Raw genomic sequence first — 22,457 nt, 5'->3', positions numbered from 1 at the left:
CAAAATTAAAGTGCTTGATTTTTCAAAGTGTTGATGTTGTTGTTGCAAATGTAATACCTATTTTAGAAGTCTTTAAATTAATTAAGGTTTTTCCAGCCTTATTTTGAGTAGGCCTATTTGAGCATGCATATTTCGAAAAAAAGATATTACCAGCAAATTTGCCAAGGCTTGCATTAAAATATGAAATACACACGCACACGCACAAGCGGTCGCACAAACACACGCACACACACACACACACGCGCGCGCGCGCGCGCACACTCACACAAATAGAGCTTGTGACACTCCCATTTTGTGTGATTGGTTCGCGAGCGCTTCCACAACCGTTGGAGCATGCGCAGTGGGTGCACCGCTGAAATTCAAATTTGAACCAAAGTGTCGTTTGAGAGCAGAGGAGCTGAGGAGCTTCTACTTCAACAGCGGTCCGTTCTTCGTGGACGAGCCGAACACATACGTAAAGAGTGGATAGATATTAAGTGTAACGTTCCTCCGAGATGGACCCCTTTACCGAGGTGAGCAACTGTGTTTGTATTATAATATTATATTATCGTAAAGTCAGAGGTCGCCTGACGTCAGCTATCAATACAATACCGTCGTTCCTTTATTTGTCATGGTGTAGGGATTCTTAGGACTGGCTGTTCTTAAAATAATAAAGAAGTCATTTAATTGGTTTATATTATTTGATTGTATTATGTGTTTTTATCCTTCTCCTCTTTGGAAAACGGATTCCCAACCGACGATCAGATATACATGTGTCACATGTTGCCTTCCTTTAGCTTTAATGATGACAGCCACAATTCGACTATGTGGCAGTAAACTGACACGAACACGAAACATATGACGTACAATAAGTTAGCAAAGCAAAGAGTCATGAACTGAACTAAGGTTATTGGCTCAATGTCGGAAACCCAACTCGATGTGACGTTGGTTACATGTGGGTTCCAAAGATCCACACCACCCACATCAGACGATAATGCTCTTATCACCTCCATTTGAGGTAAACAACCTGGACCTCTCCAGCACCATGACCTCCACCGGTTAACAACACGCCGACCACCCCATGGAATACCTTCTGGTGTGGGGTCTTTTGTTCTTGAGGTCCCATAAATGTCTGCATTATTTACATACGTGGAGAATGAATCTATTTACAGGTTGTATTTGAGAGGACTTGCCTCTCCTTGTCCCAGCCAATAGGATTTGAGAGTTCAAACTTCTTGGCTGGGCCTCCAGGCAGGAGTGGCTCATTCCTGTGGAATGACATTTACACTCACACATCTGCAAATTTTCCAAGCGGTGTGGAAAACGACCGTTGAATGAGAGGAATGTGTTTGGTCTTGCACAGTTACTGGGCTGTAAATCAGCTCTCATGACGTTTTCCCTGTGAGGCCATGGGGCCGTGTTTTCAAAGAAAGACATTGATTACATGGCAGTGCCTATGTAGGGTCATGTTGTCAAAGCTTATTTACATTTAGTAACGATTAAGCTACCATATCACCTAAAGGAATGCACATATTTTGCCCTGGTTTTGTCTCCACTAAGATGGCATTATGTTTGAATGGCAGTTGCTTACAGCCATAAATGTAGAACTAAGACCTTTTAGTGAAAGTCATGTTTTCTTTCTTCCTCTTGTATTTCATTGAGACTTGCAGGTCCCAAAGTCAGATGCAATCTGCTCTTTAGTCGTACATGGATGAAAAGAAAAAAAACATCTTACAAAATGATGGCTACTGAACTGTATGGCTGTAGTTGCACTTACAAGATTTGCATTACAATGACCTTTCCTGTTTGTTTTACCAGAAATTATTGGAGCGCACACGTGCCCGGCGCGAGAACCTGCAGAAGAAGATGGCGGAGCGGCCCACAGCGGCGAACAGACCCATGGCGAAGAGGAGCAGGGAGCCATTGGCTGACACCAATAGCCTGTTGACTGAGCCCGTCATGGAAAAAGGTAGTAAGAGGGGCATCGTGCTTTTAGACAGATTGAAATTTTGCATTGGATCTCTGTGATGGTTGAAAATGTAATGATGATATGGATACAGTTTTGCCATATGATGAATACTAACGGTAAATTGTTATTTGATTATTAGTATTTTTTTAATTACTTTTATTTAAATAACACATTTAGTCATCATCGCCTCTGTTTTGTATGATGTTGGTTTGAGAGAGCATGAATTTAAATGATACATCATGGAACCAAAGCACGGTGGTCCCATCCCCACCAAGACCAGTCCAGCAGGTCCTGACTCTGGTCTGATCTCCCCCACCCACCATACAGCGCTGCACCCCTCCTCCAAACCCTCCCCCTCCAAGCGCCGCTGCTCTGAGGAGAACCCCCAGCCGGCCCCCACCGCCGGGGGAGAGGAGGTGGAGAACCGGGAGCCAGTGGTGGTGCCCCAGAACCCCCCCACAGACAGGAAACCCCCCGCGGGCCCCGCCAGCGTCCGCTCTGCTGCCTCCCTGGAGAGGAGGGCCGGACCCACTCCGTCCAACGCCGTGCGGCCCCCCGTCCAACCGCCGCCCTCAGAGCCGGCGAGAGGCGGCCGGGCCCAACCCGAGGCCATGGTCATCGCTTCGGACCCGGGGCCGGAGATCGCTCCCTCCAGGAGCGTGGAGAAGGCCACTCCCTCCAGGGGCCAGGCGGAGCCCGCTCCCTCCAGGGGCCAGGCGGAGCCCGCTCCCTCTAGGGGCCAGGCGGAGCCCGCTCCCTCTAGGGGCCAGGCGGAGCCCGCTCCCTCTAGGGGCCAGGCGGAGCCCGCTCCCTCTAGGGGCCAGGCGGAGCCCGCTCCCTCTAGGGGCCAGGCAGCCAGCGAGGGGCCCGAGGAGGCCCCTGGCCTGACGGCCGCCGGCATGAGGTCACGCCTGCAGAAGCTGGCGGCGCAGAGGAACTACTGGGATAACGGTACCTCATGTCTTCATTAGATCTACAAAATACTAGCCTGAAAGATTTCTGCACACAAACCAATGAAGGAGTTCTATTTTTTGGAGAGTACACCTTATTTTGGGGCCAATTTGTACCTTATCCAGGACGCATTAATACAACGTAGGGGATGAAGGGCAAAGCCAACGGCCTCATTAGGAATCGTAATGTAGTTTAGGCCATTTAGTATTAACTTGCAATCTGTTTCATCATTTGCACTGATAAGCAGGACGTTGGTATTGTCTCGACAACAAAATGGGCTATATAAACTATTATTATGAATTCATCATTTTGTTTTTTTCTTGACTCCAGACACATCCGACGACGTCCCCCTGTCTCCCGTCAAGAGACAGCCAGAAGTGGCCCCGCAGGTCACAGCCTCGGCTCCTTCAGGGGCCCCGCTTGGGAGGAGGGGCCGCCTGGCCAACCTGGCCGCCACCATCGGCACCTGGGAGGACGACCTGAGCCATCCCACCGTCGCCAAGGACCCCCCACCAGCCAAGCCCGCCTCCACCTTCATGTCCAGGAAGACCCCCCAGCAGAGCGCGGCCCCGTCAGGCGGAAGGCCCCTCCCCAGCTCTGCTCAGGTAGGCACATTGATCCAAAAGTGGGTCGTTATCGGATGAGACCTTGGTATGCAGCGCAAAGGCAACATCAACAAAACCTTTCATTTAAACATTGTTGGAGAGAAAGTTGAATGGAGATGGAGTCTAGTGAATTCACCGAAGTGTGCATTTTAATGTATACTCCTTGTAAATATTATTGGTTATGATCAACTGGCTTTTCTCACTGCCCTTTGCCTCCTCAGTACTGGACGGACTAGTCCATTGAATGGATAAGAGCCGTCGGGTCCTTGGTGGAAATTACATTCAACTTTAGTCCGAACGTTCTTATCCATGAGACTGAAGTATAATCAGTGCTTGGTTTGCTTGTAGTAGGTCTACAACATACTGCCATCCACTGGCCAAGAGACCACATTGCAATCCAAACCTCTTCACTTGAAGATTCCAATTTTTGAAGACTATATTTGACTCTTTCTCATTAGCTTCTATTTTCTGGTCAGCATTATGCTTTGGCGGACCATCAAATACCTTTGTCACCCGCCACAGCTTTTTGAATGTCAGAGCAACCCTCTAACTCCCTGTACCTTCGACCCCGTACAGAGGGTCCTTTCACCGGTCAGGCCCACCAGAGGGGTCCCGGACAGCCCCCTGAAGTCTGACGCCCTTAAGCAGACCCCTGCAGTGTCTCAGTCCTCTCCGGCCCCCAGCCCCCAGAAGGCTCTGAACAAGGCCCCCATGTCTCCCAGTCCCCTCAAGACCCAGGGCCCGTCCAGGCGTCTGGACTCTAACACGCCGAACGCCAGCCCCAGTAAATTGGATCTCCCCGCCAAGCCTGCCAGAACGGACCCTTCCATCTCCTCCAGAGAGGGGGTCTGTGTTGCTGCTCAGGCCTCCACTACCCCTCAGCAACAGAAGGCCCCCTCCGGGACCCCGGGTAAGATCAAAACAATAATTATTATACAATTACGAAGTCCAATAAAGAAACGTCTGAGGGGTTTTGAGCAGCAGTGATCCCCAGCTGTCGACTTTGTTTATTTTGTGTTGATGGAACGGTCTACTTATTGCGAAACCTTCTGCTTGTTGTTGACCCGTCAGGGGCGAAGTCCTTCCTGGAGCGCTTTGGAGAGAAGTGCCAGGAGCGCGCTCATCAGGGCACCCCCACAGGGACGGGGGGCACCCCGGCCAAGAACCTCAGCGTGACCCCCAACACACGGCTGGTCCAGGATAAGCTCCGTGCGGCGCAGGCTGCCAGCACCACCACCTCGGAGCTGACCCAGAGACAGAAGCTGGTGAACAGCCTTTCTTAATGCCCTCCTTTTATCATACTATATTGTCCTAACCTCAACCACCGGCTCATGGATGGATTCTGTAATCTGTGTTAGTTTGTATCAAAAATATTTGATGTATATGTATGCGATGTATGATATTTCAGCAGACTGTTGAAGATCTTTTCTGACCCCCCCCCTTTGTGTACGACAGGAACGGGAAACAGAGCTTGCTCAAATCCGCAGTCGCTTCCAGAAGGCGGGCAACATGTGGAAGAACAAGGGGGAGGCGTCCGACGGCCAGAGGGACAAGGAGACCAAGGTGAGGGCGGAGGCCGTGCTGCTCCACGAGACATGCTGAAGGAATCGTCGGGGTCTTCATGCCCTCGTGTGTTTGCTTTACAGACCCCCGCGCAGCAGCCCTCCGAGTGTGTGAGCGCCCAGTCTCAGGGAGGAGGTGAGTCAGTGGGCGGTCCAGAGTCCAGCACCCTCTCCAGCCTGACCCTTGCAGGTAGGACCTTCAGGATTGAATCGTGTTCACCGCATTGCAAGTCCACAGTTTGTAACATATGATGAATAAGAAACTTGATGAAAAAACACTTTGTGTGTGGTGTGCGTGTTCCCCAGCCCCACTTTCTTTTACCCATCGTGTGCAATATGTAAGCGTTCTTCATAAGCTACTTTGTGCACATAGTAATGCACACAAGGTGTAAATATATACATAGCGATATTCTACTTGCATACATTGTTTTGCACAGCGCTATCTGCTTGTATCGTCCCATAGAGTTCCTTTTGTTTTAAAACCTTTATTTCTTATTCTCTGGAGTAGTATTGTAACGGGGTCTGTCTACAGCAGGTCCCGGGCTCTCCCCGCCCGTCTCCACCTCTAGCCCGATGAGGAGGGAGGAGCGGCCCGCCCCACTGGCTGTCCCCCCGCCCCGGGTGGAGCAGGAGAAGAGCGAGGAGGAGGTGGAGATGAACGTGGACTCTGGCTCCATCAACTCTGCGGTGATCAACGAGCTGTTTGAGGGGGTTCTGGAGCAGAGCGACGACACATCCAGCAGCACCGGGGGGGAGGACGAGGAGGAAGATGCACTGAATATCTCCTCCATGTCCCTCCTCACGCCGCTGGCCGAGACGGTGGCGTCTGTGATCCGCAGCCCTGAGAGGAGGGAACTGATGGTACGCTGGAGGGGTCTGTGCAAAGAAGGGTTCCTTACATTTGTCTATGAAGCAGCATCACCAAGGCCTTGGCACCAAAGCCCGATGGGGGTCCAGGTGTCGGACCCACAGACATGCTTGTGGGCCGCTCGTTTGATGCGCGTCGTGGCCAGACGTGAGGTGATCGTTCACGTGGTTTGGTCGCAGGCTGCGCTGTATTGGGGTGCGTGTGGGGAAACGTTGGAATCATTCGGAACAAGCTAATTTAGATATTTTGTTGTAAGCTTATTGGGGCCTCTAAAGTCTCCAAAGTCTTCATACGCAACATTATACAACACCCTCTAAGGCAGCATTACTCATTGCGCGGCTCGCAAGCCACATGCGGCTCGCCAAGCCTCTATTTGCGGCTCGCATGGCGGTAAAAATATACAGTGATATGATCATGCAGTGAATACAGATATTTAAAAAAACAATACAAACAATTATTTAAAAAATAAATCAACAGCGGCATTAAAAGGTGGAAATATAGCCTTGTCTAGAAAATATTTTTAAACTTGCTCGGCTCTACGCTGACAGCGGGGTTGCCAGATTGGCGGTTTTCCTGCATAACAAGAGAGAATGTGCTCTTTGGATGGACTTATTCTTATTAACTTATTCTTCAATAGCTTCCATGTTATGTGACCCAGTGTCTCCACATTATTCCAGAAAATAGCACACAGTCACACAAGTCTTAATTTTCCTCTCAAAGTGCACCAGATTGATGCATTCCAGGTTAAAAGGTACCAAATTTTCTTCCGGGGGAGCACGCCCCCGGACCCCGCTAAGGACCGGGTTCCCTCCACAGTTTCACAAAATTCTGTGGGAAACACTGCTTCAGGGAGGACATATTATTAAGCAGGCATACTTATTTATGACTGGATTTATAGCTTTTGATACTTTGCGGTAAAAATGGCTCTCCTGTTGACGTCGTCCTGTCAGTGCGGCTCTCCTGAAAAAATAGTGAATACCACTGCTCTAAGGTGTAAGTAAAACACCTCTTATTCAATGGAAGGAAATCCCTCCTTCCATGCATAGTGAGCCAAGCTGGGCAGATGTATGATATACAATGGCAGCATCGACCCAACACACACTCCGTTGGTCATCCTCTTCTTCTGCACCTCAGACGTCCACGCCGGCCGGCTCCTTCCTGGAGAAGAGCGACACCTCCAGCAGCAGCAGCCCCACGCCCAGCAAGTTCCAGAGGGCCCGAGTGTCACGGGGCCAGTCCACAGACGAGGAGGGCCACAAGCTGCTCTACAGGTTGGGGGCACCTCCAGCACACAGGATTCTGAGTCTTAGTAACGTGTCTAAACGAGAAGGTTAAGCTGCTGTTGTGTATGTAGCGGATTGACACTAGAAATGTACTTCCTTGCACCTTATGGGGGGGGGGGTGGGTACATCAAGTAGCAAAATCACGTAGCAAAATCACGTGAAGTTGAATAACGTCAGATCTAAGGTAACGGCAAAAGGAGCCGCTCCACCCAGCGTGATTAGCCGGGGCCGTTGGATGATGCCGGTCTCCCTCCCCTCTCCCCAGCGTGGACGCGTACCGCTCCATCCGCGTGAAGGAGACGGAGCGGCCCCACGTGAAGCAGGTGATCGTCAGGAACGAGGACGTGTCCCTGCGGACCGCGGCTGCCGGGCCCAGGGCCGCCGGCCAGGAGGCGGGCCTCAAGCAGAGGCTGAAGGTGAGGGGTCCCGTGGGTCTGGGGTGCTCAGGTCAGGAGGCGGGCCTCAAGCAGAGGCTGAAGGTGAGGGGTCCCGTGGGTCTGGGGTGCTCAGGTCAGGAGGCGGGCCTCAAGCAGAGGCTGAAGGTGAGGGGTCCCGTGGGTCTGGGGTGCTCAGGTCAGGAGGCGGGCCTCAAGCAGAGGCTGAAGGTGAGGGGTCCCGTGGGTCTGGGGTGCTCAGGTCAGGAGGCGGGCCTCAAGCAGAGGCTGAAGGTGAGGGGTCCCGTGGGTCTGGGGCGCTCAGATCAGGAGGCGTGCCTCAAGCTGAAGGTGAGGGGTCCCGTGGGTCCGGGGCGCTCAGGTCATACCTCAGCTCTGATGGCAGACAAACACATCTGGTTTCGCTCTCCTTTGGTTTGTGTTTGTTACGACCAATCATGAGGTGTTGATGTTAGGCAAGTTATTGGATCACAGCAAACACAAACCTGGGCACCACTAATAAGTTCTCCCTGTGACGAGTCCTTTCACAAAGTTGTGTGTGTGTGTGTGTGTGTGTGTGTGTGTGCCTCATGTCTGAAGTCTCTAGTCCAGATTGAGTTACTAATGCTGCTCCTCGTCGCCCCCTGTAGGCCCTGACCAGCGACATGAACATGCAGCAGACGGTAATCCACCAGGCCAGCCAGGCGCTCAACTGCTGCACCGACGAGGAGCACGGCAAGGGCTCCCCGGTAGAGGCCGAGGCCCAGCGGCTGCTGCTGGTGGCCAGTGAGTCTTCTCCCCCCCCCCCCCCCCCCAGCGCTCCATTGGTTCACATTAGTGCTTGACGTGTTTGTTGGTGTGTGTCTGTAAACATGTCATCCCCTCCTGTTCTGCCCCTGTAACCCAGCTGAGAAGAGGTTGGCGCTGAAGGCCGAGCTGGAGCGTCTGAAGGGGGAGGGCCCGTCGGGTCAGAAGAGGGGGGCTGCTGGGCCCTCCAGGGCCCCCCTGAACATGGGGGTCCCTGCCTCCAAGGGCTCCATCACCCTGCAGGAGCTCCGGCTGCCCCTCAAGGCAGACTTTGTTTGCGCTGCCGCTAACAAGCCAGGTGCATTTATTTGGCTTCTTGTTATATGAAGACAGTATTGAATGTTTGAATTGAAATCAAGTAAACAAGCTGGGATGTTCCCTCTGTTCTGACAAGCCACCAGGTCACTGGGCCTGAGCCTATTGGCAGCTTTCACTACTTGAAGAACAACAAGTTCAAGCTGCAGCACCCGGGCACCTGAGGTTAAACGGCCCGCTAACTCTCTCTCTGTCTCTCTCAGAGTCTTCCAGTCACTTCTTCTTCATCATGATCAGAGCGGGGGCGGAGAACATGGTTGCCACGCCCCTGGCCAGCACCCGCAGCGGGCTCAGCGGGGACGCACTCTCCTTCAAAACAAAGTTCACCATGTGAGTCCATCACCCTGGTCCTTAGAACCAAGTTCACCATGTGAGTCCATCACCCTGGACCATAGTGCATCAAGACAATCAATTCAGACTTCTGATTGTCAAAATTGTAATATTGGCTCCATTATAGTTTCTTTCATAAATACACTACTTGTTATCTAACAATGATCAAGTAAAGGAATCCTTTGTGATTGACAGTATATTATTTAGAACAACTAAAGCCCTAAAGCTGCTTTTTTTTTTAAATATTCTTGACCGACCGCCGAGCCTCATTAACCAGTTGAAACCAGTTAACCGATCAGATTAAAATGTGCTATTTGAAATAAGAGCTATTTCGAGCCGCGCCAGCTGCCTGCTATTTCATAACTCTGCTTATCTCTCTCCCGTTCTGCCTCCAATTCACACACACACTCTCTCCAAGTGAGAGGAAGTGGCTCTAACCGCGGCACGACCTGTGTTTGAATTGAAACACAAGGCGTGCTTTTAACTGCAAGTTGACCGTGTGTAGAGAGTGGGCTCGAACAGCCACAATTGTCTGAGATGGCGCAGACCTGGTTGAGACCCTGCGTGGGATTCACCAGGGGCCAATCTGAAGAGGGCAGCATTAGGAGCTCATTTGAAACATTGCCACGGCTCATTTAAGAAAATGACAGCTCCAAAGAGACGTCGCTTGTTTAGTTTGGAGGAGACGGAAAAATTGGGTGTGAGGGATAATTTTTTTCACTTCACACAAAAAGATCTTGGAATGAGATGGCTAACTAGTCTTATAGCGTTTAGTCTACTGTCCATAATAATTTAGAGATCATATTCTCTGCCGCTCGCATGCGGGAATAATTAAGACTTGAGGAGAAATTAAAGAGTGGGCTAGAGACGCGGTGTCCGTCCAACTTCCAATAAGTCACCTCATCTGATCATCTTTTTGTGTGAAGTGAAACCAACACACACTCCACAGTCCACTCTGACCCCCTTCTTTCTTTTTTTTTTTACCGACAAGCGACAAGATTGATCGGTTAACGTTGATACGGTCAACCATCGGTCAAACGGTCATCGGTTAACCCTAGTTGCGGTATCACGTCCATTTTGTAGCATGTATTCAGCTGCTCACCATGTCTCCCTTCATTTGTAGGTCTGATGTTTCCAATGACTTTGAGGTGGATATCCAAGTCTACTGTCTGGTGAGTGGCTTATTCATTATTCATTGGTTTTGAACATCTTTAGCTGTATCTTTTGGTGTAACTGTGGTTTGATGTTTAGGTGATGAAGCGGGAGGCAGCCAATGACAAGAAGAAGAAAACCAGCAAGTCTAAGGTGAAATATGAATTACTGCTGGTGTGTGTGTGTTACTGGGATGTGTGTAACTGGGATGTGTGTGTGTGTGTGTTCAGGTAATCTGGAGACAGGTTCTTGACGGCCATGATTTGTGTATGTCGGTATGGATCCGTTTCAGTACCACCTTTCACCTGGTGGGGGTGCACCATGGGTGGGGTGGATACATACTACTGAATGGTGATACTGGTAGCGAACTGCTGATAATAAATATGGGGTTCAGGATGATGGAGTAGAATTGCATGGCATTGAAATCTGTGTTTTGGTTCTTCATCTTTTCTAGGCTATGACACCAAAGAGATTCCTTGCCATTACAGTAAGCCTTTTTTCAATTATGGTTTGGCAAATTTTAGTACAAAAATATAAAAACGTTGTGTCAACATTATGATATTGCATTTGTAGTACTTTTAATGCTACCTGCTTTTAAATTTATTGACAAATTCTTCATTTTTTTTGCAGAAGAGCAGCCAAGCTCCAGGTGAGTCCTTAAGATAATCTAAAAAGGAAATGTGTTTACATGGTTTAAGACTTCATGCACCTCAAGGTGAACAGACCTGGAAGAAATGGATTAGAAGAGTATTATCCCATGAAAATAAGACCTTAGAATGAGTCCTTTATATCCTCAGAGCCCGCCATCTTTCTACGACTGCCCAGAACGGAAAGAGGACTATAGGGAACGCGTTTTGGGTTAAAAGTTGTAGGAAGGAGGGGTGCTTGTTAGCCCAATGGCTACCACCCATATGAAAAGACCTCTTTATTCTGGTTTAAAATGACGACACACAAATCATGTCAACCATTGGTAACTGCAATCATCAGTATTCATACCTCCGGCTTGGATATATTTATCTTTGCAGAGGAATCCACAGTGCACGACTAGGAACACTAGATGCAGTTGCGCTATTAACTCACCAGGTGGCTCTAAAACTACAAGATATATAGTATACAAGAAAAAACATTCTTACTCTGTTACACTGTATCTGTATAGAGGATTCGGTTTCGCACACTCTTACAGTAGGGCCGAGATCGTTTATTGGCCTGTGGCATGTGCCACCGCGACCACTGACATACCATGGCATATGCCGTTCAGGAACGGCATATGCCATTCAGGAACGGCATATGCCGTTTAGGATCGGTAACTGCCGTTCAGGTGGAACGGCATGCCGTTTAGGAATGGTAACTGCCGTTCAGGTGGAACGGCATATGCCGTTTAGGAACGATAAGTGCCAGGCTCTAAATCTCTGTTATTGATTAGTCAGACCTGTTTAGGTGGCTAGGCTAACTACCGTCACCGGAGCAAGTCCGGCTGTTTTCAAAAGCATCTGTCATTTCAAAAGCAACAACAAACAGATCGCACATATACTAACAACAGAACGGACACGAGAAACGTATAAATCCCTTTATTTACGGCGTTATGTTGTGATATAGTGTCGATAAAGACCAAATATATATAGCTTTACACTTACGGCAATACTTGTCTTGAAATGATACGGAGGAGGCGGGGCGTGCTGGTGTCATATACCATTGTTGGGAACGGCACTTACCGTTCCTGAACGGCATTTACCGTTCCAGAACGGCATTTACCGTTCCTGGACGGCATATGCCGTTCCACCTGAACGGCAGTTACCGTTCCTAAACGGCATGTGCCGTTCCACCTGAACGGCAGTTACCGATCCTTAACGGCATATGCCGTTCCTGAACGGCATATGCCATGGTATGTCAGTGGTTGCGGTGGCACATGCCACAGGCCAATAAACGATCTCGGCGTCTCTCCACTTTTAATCTGGCGTAAAATAGTATAGTGACTGTTAATTTGCTTTTGAGGGGGATAATGATAAGGGGGTGTGCATTCTTAAGTACATGTTTTGGAGACGTTAGACTGAGTTTGTTTCCCTGTTCGATAACCAAAGTAGGCTCACTCTTTGGGAGAAAATTGGTATCCAAAATGAAAGTGCACAAGGCCATGCTATCAGAAGCATCCTTTATCACATGTAACCATTGGCTTGAGGCACCGACTGCAATCGAGATTGGTGATGAATGCATAGAAAATATAGCGCTCATTAAAGGTCTATGAATGTAGTTTACCACTATGGATGATCAATACATATAACAGATAGTGATAAGTATAGGTCTATGATAATAGTTTACCACTATGGATGATCAATAGATATAACAGATGGGATAATTCTAAGTGTATGAATATAGTTTACCGCTTTGGATGATCAATGCATATAACAGATAACAGATAATAACAGATAATTATAGGTCTATGAATATTGGTCCTTTTAACCATGGGGACTATGACAAAGATGCCTGTGATTGGTTAAACCAGGGGTCGGCAACCCTAGGCACGCGTGCCACCACTGGCACGAGGCAGCATAATCATTGGCACACTTAAAAAATAAAAATGTATTTTTATTTTTATTATTAAAATAATTCACAGCACAGTGTGATAGCATAATCATTACTACTGATTTTTTTTTGCACTTTATTCTGTTTTGGGTATTTCCTCCCAGTGCAAATATGTTTAAATTAGTTACAGAAAGCAGTGTTCTGAAATGGGATCAATTAATAGTTTTAAACCTATGTTGTGAGAAAATATTTAAAATATTGTTGCAAGTGGCCTGTATGCATCGCCTTCACATGGTTTTGCAAAGCTGTACATGTCTTAAAGCTATTGATGTGGATGTTTCCAATATTCTCATATATTCTCGTTTTTTACATTTCTCCCAGTGCAAATATGTTTTTGAATGAGTTTCTGAAAATGGTGTTTTAAGATGGTACATATGTAGTTATAATTTGTAAGCCCATGTTGCAAATATAAAAACCAAAAAAACATTAAAAATGTTGAGGCATGATTGTGGACTATATGGAAATATTACCAGCCAGGAATGCGGGGGATACGGCGGCGGTAATTCAGTATGTTCACCTCTCCCCTAGACACGACTGAACTGGGAACACTAATTTAGTGTTTCCAGTTCAAACCACACTAGAACATCATGCTCCATATGTCTGGCTGGGTCTTGATGGCCTGTGTGGTCCATCAGGTCTATCTGGGTCTTGGAGGCCTGTGTGCTCAACCTTATCATTGCATGTTGTACATCCTGGCACTTAATGTACGCACTTATTGTATGTCGTACTAGGGGTGTACGGTATAGAAAGTACACTGATGTGAGTTTGCGCTACGGTATGGATGTTGACGTTACATTGAGACCGGTGTGACCGGTAGACAGTGTTGTGTGTAACACGTTACGAAGTAAGCAACACGTTAATACAGTAACTCAACTACTTTTTCATGTAAAAAGTAAAGTTACGCGCAACTACTGAAAATATGGTAACGAAACGTAGTTCCTTTTTCAATTCGGTGAAAAGTAACGCCTGCGTGTTTGCGCATTAGTACCTTCACGAGCTCTCATTCCACACCGTACGAGACAGACACTGGTAGCGTGAAGCTGTCTCTGCATCTCGGATATCTCTTCCTTAGGCGTTTTCCGAAGCCAGTCCTTAAGACCAAAAAAAGCCAGCGGTGGAACAAGATAGCAAACGCTGTCACTGTTTACCTGTGCAAACAGTGACACATTTTGATTGGCATGTCTGCCACCAACTAGGCGTAGTCTATATAAGGAAGTCTTTTACCTTTGTATGTTTGCACTGAGGATGGTCTGAATGGGACTGAAAACGTTTTGCACGCACTTTACACTTTAATGCAATAAAAACTTGTTGTTGCATCGGCTACATGGTGTGCGAGTTCCGCTCCTTTTATTGTTGTCAAGAAAGGCAATTCTCTATGGTGTCTTCGAATGTATTTGATAACTTCAGGCACAGATCATTTCACTTCCGATCAGCCCTGAAATCATACCGTGATATACACTTTTGTCCATACCGTACAGCCCTATTTCGTACTTACATTATAGTACTTGGTTGTGTTGCATCTTAGCCTGATATCTTGGTTGTATACTTGGAATGTGTTTACCTAGTGATTGTTAGTGCTTTGCACTTGGTTCTGTGGACATCCTTATTGTATCGACAGCGATATATTGTTGTTTCACCTTCTTCTCACAACTATTCTTATTGTAAGTCGCTTTGGATAAAAGCGTCTGCTAAATGCTCTAGATGTAAATGAAATGTAAATGTAATCAGCCGGGCTGGGTCTTGGAGGCCTCTGTCGTCTGGGTCTTGAGGGGCCTGTGTCCTGGTGTCTAATCGTCCCGTCTCCCTGCAGTGGTGGCCAGCCCCGGGGGGCCCAATGCGGTCCACACCAGCAGCTTCGTCCTGGTGGGCTCCCACAAGCTGACCCTCTCGTCCGTCGGGAAGAACAAGTTTCCCCTGGAGAAGGTACCGACCTGACATTTAATGGTTCTCTTTTGTTGGAAAAAGGTTTGTCTATTGGCTTGTTTGAATTAAAAAAGATGTTTCATGTAGAAGTAAAGAAGGACATTTCAAGAACATGGTCTTATTTAACAAAGAAGTGATATTATTTTGCTGTGACTAGGTGCCAAACAAAGTGTAAAGCTGGAGAAAATTTGACGAGAGGAGTCACAGAGTTCTGCAGGCCTTTTTAAACAAGCACCTCATTCTTCTCTATGACAGCCCTGGGCTGCAGTTGCAACTGGAGCCCCCATTAGCTAAGGTGCTGCTAGTTCTTCTGGTTACTGGTTCCTGTTGTTACAGGTTCCTCATGTGCTCACCGACCCACCACCGTCTTTGGTTGTCCCTGACGATGTGTGATCCCTTAGGTGCTCACTCACTCTAAAACCGTCTCTCCCTTTTTATAGATCAAATATGAAGGAAGGGAAAGAGAACTTCTCAGTGACATGTTTCATAAAAAGGTTATTTCTTGTCTCACGGACAGATTTGTTTTCTTCATTTTATTTATGTTCAGATTTGTTTTGGGGAAAGTGTGGAGCAATCAACATAACCACCAGATGAACTGAATCAGTCTTGACACTAACATTAAAATCCCTATCAGTCTGTCTGTTGCTGTGGAAACCAAGTCTTTGTTGCTACCCTAATTTGACCTTCTGAAAACATACAAAATATAAACAGACTTGCAATGCTGTTCATCAGGATTACCCATCTTCTTTAACCCCTTTCTGCACATGGTGTTTGCATGTCTTGAAACATTGACCTGTATCTTGGCCAGTAGAACCTGTATTCACGGTGGATCAACGTGTATGCATGCTCCCAAAGGATTTGAAGCATTTTTTTTATGTGACATTCAGGCCTTGGGGCATTGTGGTTGCACTGTGTATGTTAAGAGCGTAAAGCTCTTTGTAGCCCTGCTGTAGCTCCCCGCTGCAGGCACCCAGAGGTCAGATGGAGCAGATGCCAAGGGGCTCCTCACTAACCTGTGGCCGTGCTCTCTAGGTGCCGTTCCTGTGCCCTCTGGAGGGTCACATCCACCTGAAGATGCAGTGCCAGGTGGGCTCCAGCAAAGTGGAGGAGAGGGGCTTCCTGGTGAGGGCAAGATCGTCAGGAAATCACATGTTTAGTTTGAGTTGAGGAGGAAAGGGAAGCGCTTTTACTGCACCCTGCACAGGGACTGCAGGGTGCAGCGTGAAATGAACAGCAGCGAACGCTCTGTGAGGGAAATTGTAAATGTTTCCATCAGAGTGCTTTATTTGTTTCCTCTAGAAGCGATTCAGGGCAGGTGCTTTACAAACTATCAGACCAGTGCTGTGCTCCACTATCGATACTTCCATGAGTACACTTAAACGTAGTACACTATCCGCACTCACTAAGTGCGCTTATTTTCAGATGTCAGTGCTGTTCCAAATCGAATACTCGGAAATTAGGATCAGGACTGCCGCCGCGGCTCCTCCCCCGCAATAAACATCCCGCTTTGAACGGTGAACTCTTTATGCCTAGCAGCTATAAAAACTACAAAATGACTCTATTAATGCAGGCTATGTGGAAAATGCGCCGAATTTGGCTCAGCCTGGCTCCGCCCTCTTCCGCTACGTAGCTAAGATGGCTGCTGTTGAGTACGGAAAGTGTCCAACGATCCACCTTTTTTTAAACGGTTTGGCCGTTTTGAGTACACCACCCGGGTCCTTTCAGTACACTTATTTTCGCCCGATCTGAATTGGAACGCCCTACGTACTCAAACTAAGGCTAGTAAGTACGGATAGTATGGATATTAGAACACAGCACAGCACTGTGTCGTTGTGTGTTTTGAAAGGGTTAGACGAGCCAGCCTGACTAAGATGACATTATAGTGTGCTTAATTATTTTAACCTGAAGTGTTGAATTATAAAATGTGTGTTGGCGTTCCCTCTGGTTGAAGGGGTAGCGGAGTCATCCTGTTTTTGTTTCTCCCCCCCTCCAGACCATGTTTGAGGATGTGAGCGGTTTTGGCTCGTGGCACCGCAGGTGGTGCGTCCTGTCGGGGTACTGCATCTCCTACTGGACCTACCCAGACGACGAGAGACGCAAGGTAGGCTGGTCCTCCTCCACACCTCGCCCTGCCTGCGCCACATCTCACATGCTGGGCTTCTGTTTGCTGGGGGTTTAGACTTTGCCCGCTCTACCTGGTTTGTTAATAAATGCTCACATCCTGTTCCTCTCTGATCAATGAGCGCCCTGGGAAAGTTTTATTTTAGGACACAGTATCTGATTTAATAGAGCCTGATAATAGGAAGGCACGTCAATGACTTGTCTAGCTTCTTCAACTACTAGACAGAGCAGGTTTTGTCAAATGTAGGTTGATTCACGATGTTTAAAAATGAACTGAAATCTGCATTGAAGGTTTTTCTCAGATTAAAACGTTTTAGCTTTACGTTTTTTAAACCATGTAACATATTTGGAAATCACTTTCCTTCCAGCCAGGGCCAGACTGATATCCACTGGGAAATGCACTAGTGGGCTGAGCAACCATTGATCAAACTGTTTTGACAGAAGCTTAATGTAACTTATCAAAAACAGAAATTACAATAGTTTCAAAGTCAAAGTCAGCTTTAATGTCAATTAATTCACATGTAGACATGCAAAGCAATTGAGAAACCGTTTCTCATTATCCAACGGTGAACAGATAAAGTGCACATGCACAAAAGATAAGATAACACTAAAAGTAAACAATAGATAAGACAACACTAGGGGCCCTATCTTGCACCCAGCACAATTAACTTTCTACAACGACGCATGTATCGTTGCTAGTTTGCACCTGGCGAAAAGCTGATTTTCCCCCGCAGCAAACTCGTGCCACTACACTTGCGCCCTGAGAGGCGTGTCGGCAAAAAGCAGAGGCGTGTTACGACGCAAATGATACATGGTTCTATCTTACAGATCGATTTTGCAATTGTGCCACAGACCGAAAAAAATCCTGGTTTAAGTTCCCTAGCGGATAGCGCAGTTGGTGTTGCTATTTTGACGTGCCTAGGTAGGTCGGAACTGTAACATAAGCTTACACACACGTAGGCTATACACATCACAAACATGCAAGCAATTTGGCTAATTTAAATATTATGATGTCATTGATCATGTGTGAAACGGCATAGAAATAGCATGTGGATTGTGAAAATAAATGTTCCATAGAGGCTGCATGAATGTAGTGGTTTTAGCAGGCTATGCCATGCGTTAAAATAATAATAATAACAAAAATATACTCGAGCAAAGTATATTTGAACATTCAAAAACAAAATCTTGTTTAAGGGTAAATAATAAATTTGGTTAAATTATTTAGGAAGGAACAGCTGATACAGCAGTAATAAGTTGTACTTTTAAGTCAATGCATCTGCAAACACCGTACAGCAAACACATATTTTCTTGATACAGACAACGTGAACTACCCATAACTTAGGATTGATGAGTATTTGATCGTGAGGAAACATAGTTTTACCGCGAGTGTTTAAAAGAATGAATGAATGCGGGTGATGCTTGGCGCGCATGTGTCTGTTTAAACACACGCAAACTAAACACGTAGGCTAACGCATAATACAGTCCATGGCAATGTATATTAATGGGGGGACACACGCATATTATGAACCCAAGTTGAAAACGATAATTTATACAATACTGGTAATAAATGATGTTTGTTAATGTATAGCCGCATATCATTAAATAGACCCACAGTTGCGGCCATAGTACCGCACATCATATATGTGTTAAGTTCTCTTTGCCGAAATTGACATGACGTCTCAGTGTTTCTGAAGTTGTACAACAAAACGCTATTCCATGTGTGATTAGGCCGCATTATTTGGACATAAACTGAGCCATTTGAAGTTAGAAATTCATGTGGTCATGCATCGGTCTCAGGGGAGACTAAACGCGCTGTCAAAATTTCAACTCGTCAGTTTCAAATTCCCTCATGGCTCTTAAAGGAGATGGTAGATAGCAATCTCATTGATTTATTGCATGTTACGCCCAAAACACACCTACGGGCATTCAGACCAACCCATTTTAGATATGCGTATGGTGCAAGAGTCATTAATCCGCCGGTATAATAAAAAGCTATTTCCGTCTTGCGCTCCTCACTTGCGTTTCAGACCGTTAAAATAGTTGAGTTGAGTTGTGGTAGTGCAAAAAAGGCAGTCAGTAATGGAAGCAACATTTCTGTAAGATATATTTGTAATAGTAATGGTGTAAATGGGAATAGTGCAAAAAGAACAGTCAGTAAAATAGCAGCTTATTGCTGCTATTTTTTGTTGGTTTTTTTACTAAAAGTTTTAAATAAAGTGCAAAACAGCTGGATACATATCTACATTATTGTAGATTTGAACCGTTTCTTTTTGACTATTTTGTGTATTTTTTTAAGGCGAAATTTCAAAGTTCTCAGTTACAAAGGTTTTTTTGGGAGAGATGCTGAATAAATACATCATGTTTTCAAACTCAAAAATAATCGTTTGAATAATCGTCATTTCAATATTGACCAAAATAATCAAATGTTTTTTTCAATAATCAAGCAGCTCTAGGTTGTTGTCTCTGCACCACGTGGTCAGAAGGTTGACCTCCTCCCTGTAGTGGCTCTCGTCGTCCTTGGTGCTGAGACCCACCAGAGTTGTATCGTCCGAATACTTCACCAAATTATTTGTGCTAGGTTGGTGTGCAGTCGTGAGACTGAGCACACAGCCTTGGGGGGGCCCTGTGCTGAGTGTGATGCTGCTCAAGGTGTTGAAGTTTGGTGAATAGCAATAATTATTAAAATAATAACAAAGATAAATGTAAACCAAAAGTACTATAGCTTAAGTTCTGTACTCGCATGTCTCAGGGAGTAGTTAAAGAGGTCTGAACACCGGAGACAGACTGTCTGGGCTTGAGGGGGGGGCTGAGTCTGGCACAGCTCCTTTTACGAGGATCTGTCCCTTATAGAGTCTCTTAACACCCTATCCAGGATGGTGACTGGGGGTTGGAGCAGATGGAAGGTGTGACGGGGGATGGGGTCAGAACTGTCCCGTTGTTCAGATCATTGGCCAGGTGCATGGCGTTGGTGGGGGGGTCTAGGTTTTCAGAGTCCGTCAGTACGTTTACATGCACTGCTTAATCTGATTACAGCCATAGTTTGACCATGCTCCTCTAATGGACAACTGCAATTGTCAGAGTATACATGGCGGTGAGAAAATCGATTAATTGGCCGAAGCATGTCATACTCTGGAACGATAAGTGGCACTGTACCCATTTCAACTAATGGTAACAGAGCCACCAGCCACAACAAACTCAGGCCGCATTCGAGAAAGATGTTTTTTCAAACTGACAGCTGTCAGTTTGGCCGCTGCGCAATGGATGAGTCAAGATCGTAAGCATGTCGGAAGAAAAAAACATTTATTTTGACTGACGTGCCCGAAGTTACTTTACAACCTTGTTGATGACCAACATTTAGAAAAACCTGTACTTTTCATTAACCCAAGTCGGAGCATGCCTGCACTGGATGCAGCCTGGGATACCGGGGATTAGTGGTGCAACGGATTATGCAAAAAAAACTGACTATGCAAAAAACTTAATACAATTACAATTAGGGCATTTAGCAGACGCTTTTATCCAAAGCGACTTACATCAGTTAATACACACATTGACACACCGACGGCAGAGTCAACCATACTCTGCCGTCGGTGTGTCAATGTGTGTATTGACACACCGACGTCAATACACACATTGTATTGACGTCGGTGTCAATACAATGTGTGTATTTGGCTCATTTCCAATCGCCCCTGCCTGCTTCAGAAGGGCTGGCTACGGGCATTCAAAAACCTGTCCTTAATACAACCCAAAGCGTTTGTTTTCAGAAAGGTGTATTTTTATTTTATTGGTTTAACGGATCAAGTGTTTTATTGTCCCGTTCAAAGAACCCAATGGGCCGCATCAACCTGGCCAACTGCACCAGCCCGCGGGTGGAGCCCGCCAACCGCGAGTTCTGCGCCCGGCCCAACACCCTGGAGCTCATCACAGTCCGGCCCCAGAGAGAAGACGACCACCAGACCCTGGTCAGCCACTGCAGCAACACCATGTGTGTCACCAAGTAAGTAGATCCGCCTCCCCGTAGACCCGCCCCCCACGGCAGGTGCTTCCTCTTCTTCGTCAGCAACGAGCCCAGCGTATTGAGAGTTAACCCTGTTTTTAGGGGTCCGGCACATCAAGATGTTTGCGTACCATTGTGATTGGCTGATGCCAATATTGGTTACAATACTGCTAGTTGAGCCCCAGCCCCTGAGTGGTGGTGGTCTTCACATGTAGTACTCGACGTAACCCGCCCTCCCATTGCTCCGCTTAGGAACTGGCTGAGTGCTGACACCAAGGAGGAGCGGCTCCTGTGGATGCAGAAGCTGAACCAGATCCTGGTGGACCTGCGCATGTGGCAGCCGGACTCGTGCCTGACGCCTCCCTGAGGAGGCCCTCCCTGAGAAGGCCCTCCCAGTGGGGGCCCTTCCCCCTGGACCGTCCTGCCGGGGCCGCTGTGCTTCCCGAGTGCAATACTGTGGAGCCGGTGGTCAGAGCGCTTTACGGGTGGATGTAGAAGAGAGAGAGAAGGGGTATCTGCTGTAAAGGATGACGCACGAGAAGCACCAATAAAGCCATACTGCTAACATTTTAATACAATATTTTAGCGGCTCTGGTTAAGCCTATATTTTAATAGTTTTCAAGCATAAATGTGTTTAAGCAGCCAGCGTTTGACTATTTAGGTTTTGACTATTTGCCACTGCCCAAAACCACACTATACGTTTTCATGAGCATGGCTTTCATATTCTAATCAAGACGTTTCAGACGATGCATACTGCAATGGTGTCGAAGCACAAAATAAATGTAGGTGTATATATATATATCTATATATAGATATATATATGGAGCAAGCTGAACTTTACTACTGCATGACGGCACTGGCTGAGGCCCTAAATGCACAACGTGTTATTTCTATTATATATGTCATGGCTTGCTGTAAGGTTTTGTAATGCCTTTGGGTTTTTTGTATCCTGTCTAGTTAAATACCATTTGTGTGCCAAACATTACACAAGTCTTCTTTGTCTATTTCTGTCTTTTTAATTGTATACATGGTATTTGTTTACGTGAGGGATATGGTGAAATGGGGTTAATTTGTATCAATGCACCGTATTCTTCTGTTCATCTATCTTTATCTGGTCGGTTGGACACTTCTTATGTGCCCAGTGATACGGTAAACATGTGGTTGCCTATTGAGCATGACGTGTATGCAGGTATATTGCTGTATCACACTCGGTCTATAATTGTTTACTTGTACCGTCTACTTTAAAGCACTCCAGTTTTCCTCAACACAGTGTATCAGGTATTTGTAGAACAATGACTTTAATAAATGCCTGCTGTGACCGAACATGTCGTACTTCATCTAGTAAATGCAGAGTTGAATAAAGTAATGATTTGTCCTGAAATCCAAAGTGTCTCCGGTCCAAAGGGTAGGAACACGTTAATCTTGACCTCTGATCTGAGCTTGGGGGAGAAAGGGTTTCCAAGTGAGGAGGGCTGATTAACCTTTGGGATTACCTCCCTAGGCAGCGGTCAGGTTCTGCTTTTTCCTTGAGCTCCGGTCACCGCTTGATGGCTCAGGTGGTTGGAACACTACGGGGCCATGAGGGGGTCTCGGCAGGTGACCAGGGAGCCACAAAGCTCAGCTCTGGGTCCTACTGTACAGATC

General features: G+C 46.8%; 1 protein-coding gene across 2 annotated transcripts; it reads left to right on the top strand.

Moving 5' to 3' along the window:
- The first annotated feature begins 377 nt into the window (after window positions 1-377).
- Window positions 378-22,130, top strand: anln (anillin, actin binding protein). 2 transcript variants are annotated; one of them, XM_079749146.1, is made up of 23 exons: window positions 378-512; window positions 1,798-1,948; window positions 2,276-2,899; window positions 3,230-3,504; window positions 4,081-4,414; window positions 4,576-4,769; window positions 4,960-5,067; window positions 5,151-5,256; window positions 5,602-5,927; window positions 7,069-7,205; window positions 7,483-7,633; window positions 8,242-8,377; window positions 8,499-8,696; window positions 8,917-9,043; window positions 10,167-10,215; window positions 10,295-10,348; window positions 10,650-10,682; window positions 10,826-10,844; window positions 14,586-14,698; window positions 15,731-15,820; window positions 16,692-16,799; window positions 20,641-20,813; window positions 21,066-22,130. In XM_079749146.1, the coding sequence occupies exons 1-23, from the start codon at window positions 495-497 to the stop codon at window positions 21,178-21,180; spliced, it is 3,639 nt and encodes a 1,212-aa protein (XP_079605272.1). In that variant the 5' UTR covers window positions 378-494; the 3' UTR covers window positions 21,181-22,130. The 2 variants fall into 2 exon arrangements, with proteins under 2 accessions (XP_079605272.1, XP_079605271.1); XM_079749145.1 differs by having other exon boundaries at window positions 5,599-5,927.
- The last annotated feature ends 327 nt before the right edge of the window (window positions 22,131-22,457 follow it).

The sequence above is a fragment of the Pollachius pollachius genome (genome assembly GCF_949987615.1).
Source record: "Pollachius pollachius genome assembly, chromosome: 13".
In the NCBI taxonomy this organism is placed as follows: domain Eukaryota; kingdom Metazoa; phylum Chordata; class Actinopteri; order Gadiformes; family Gadidae; genus Pollachius; species Pollachius pollachius.
This window is presented reverse-complemented; position numbering and strand designations above follow the sequence as displayed.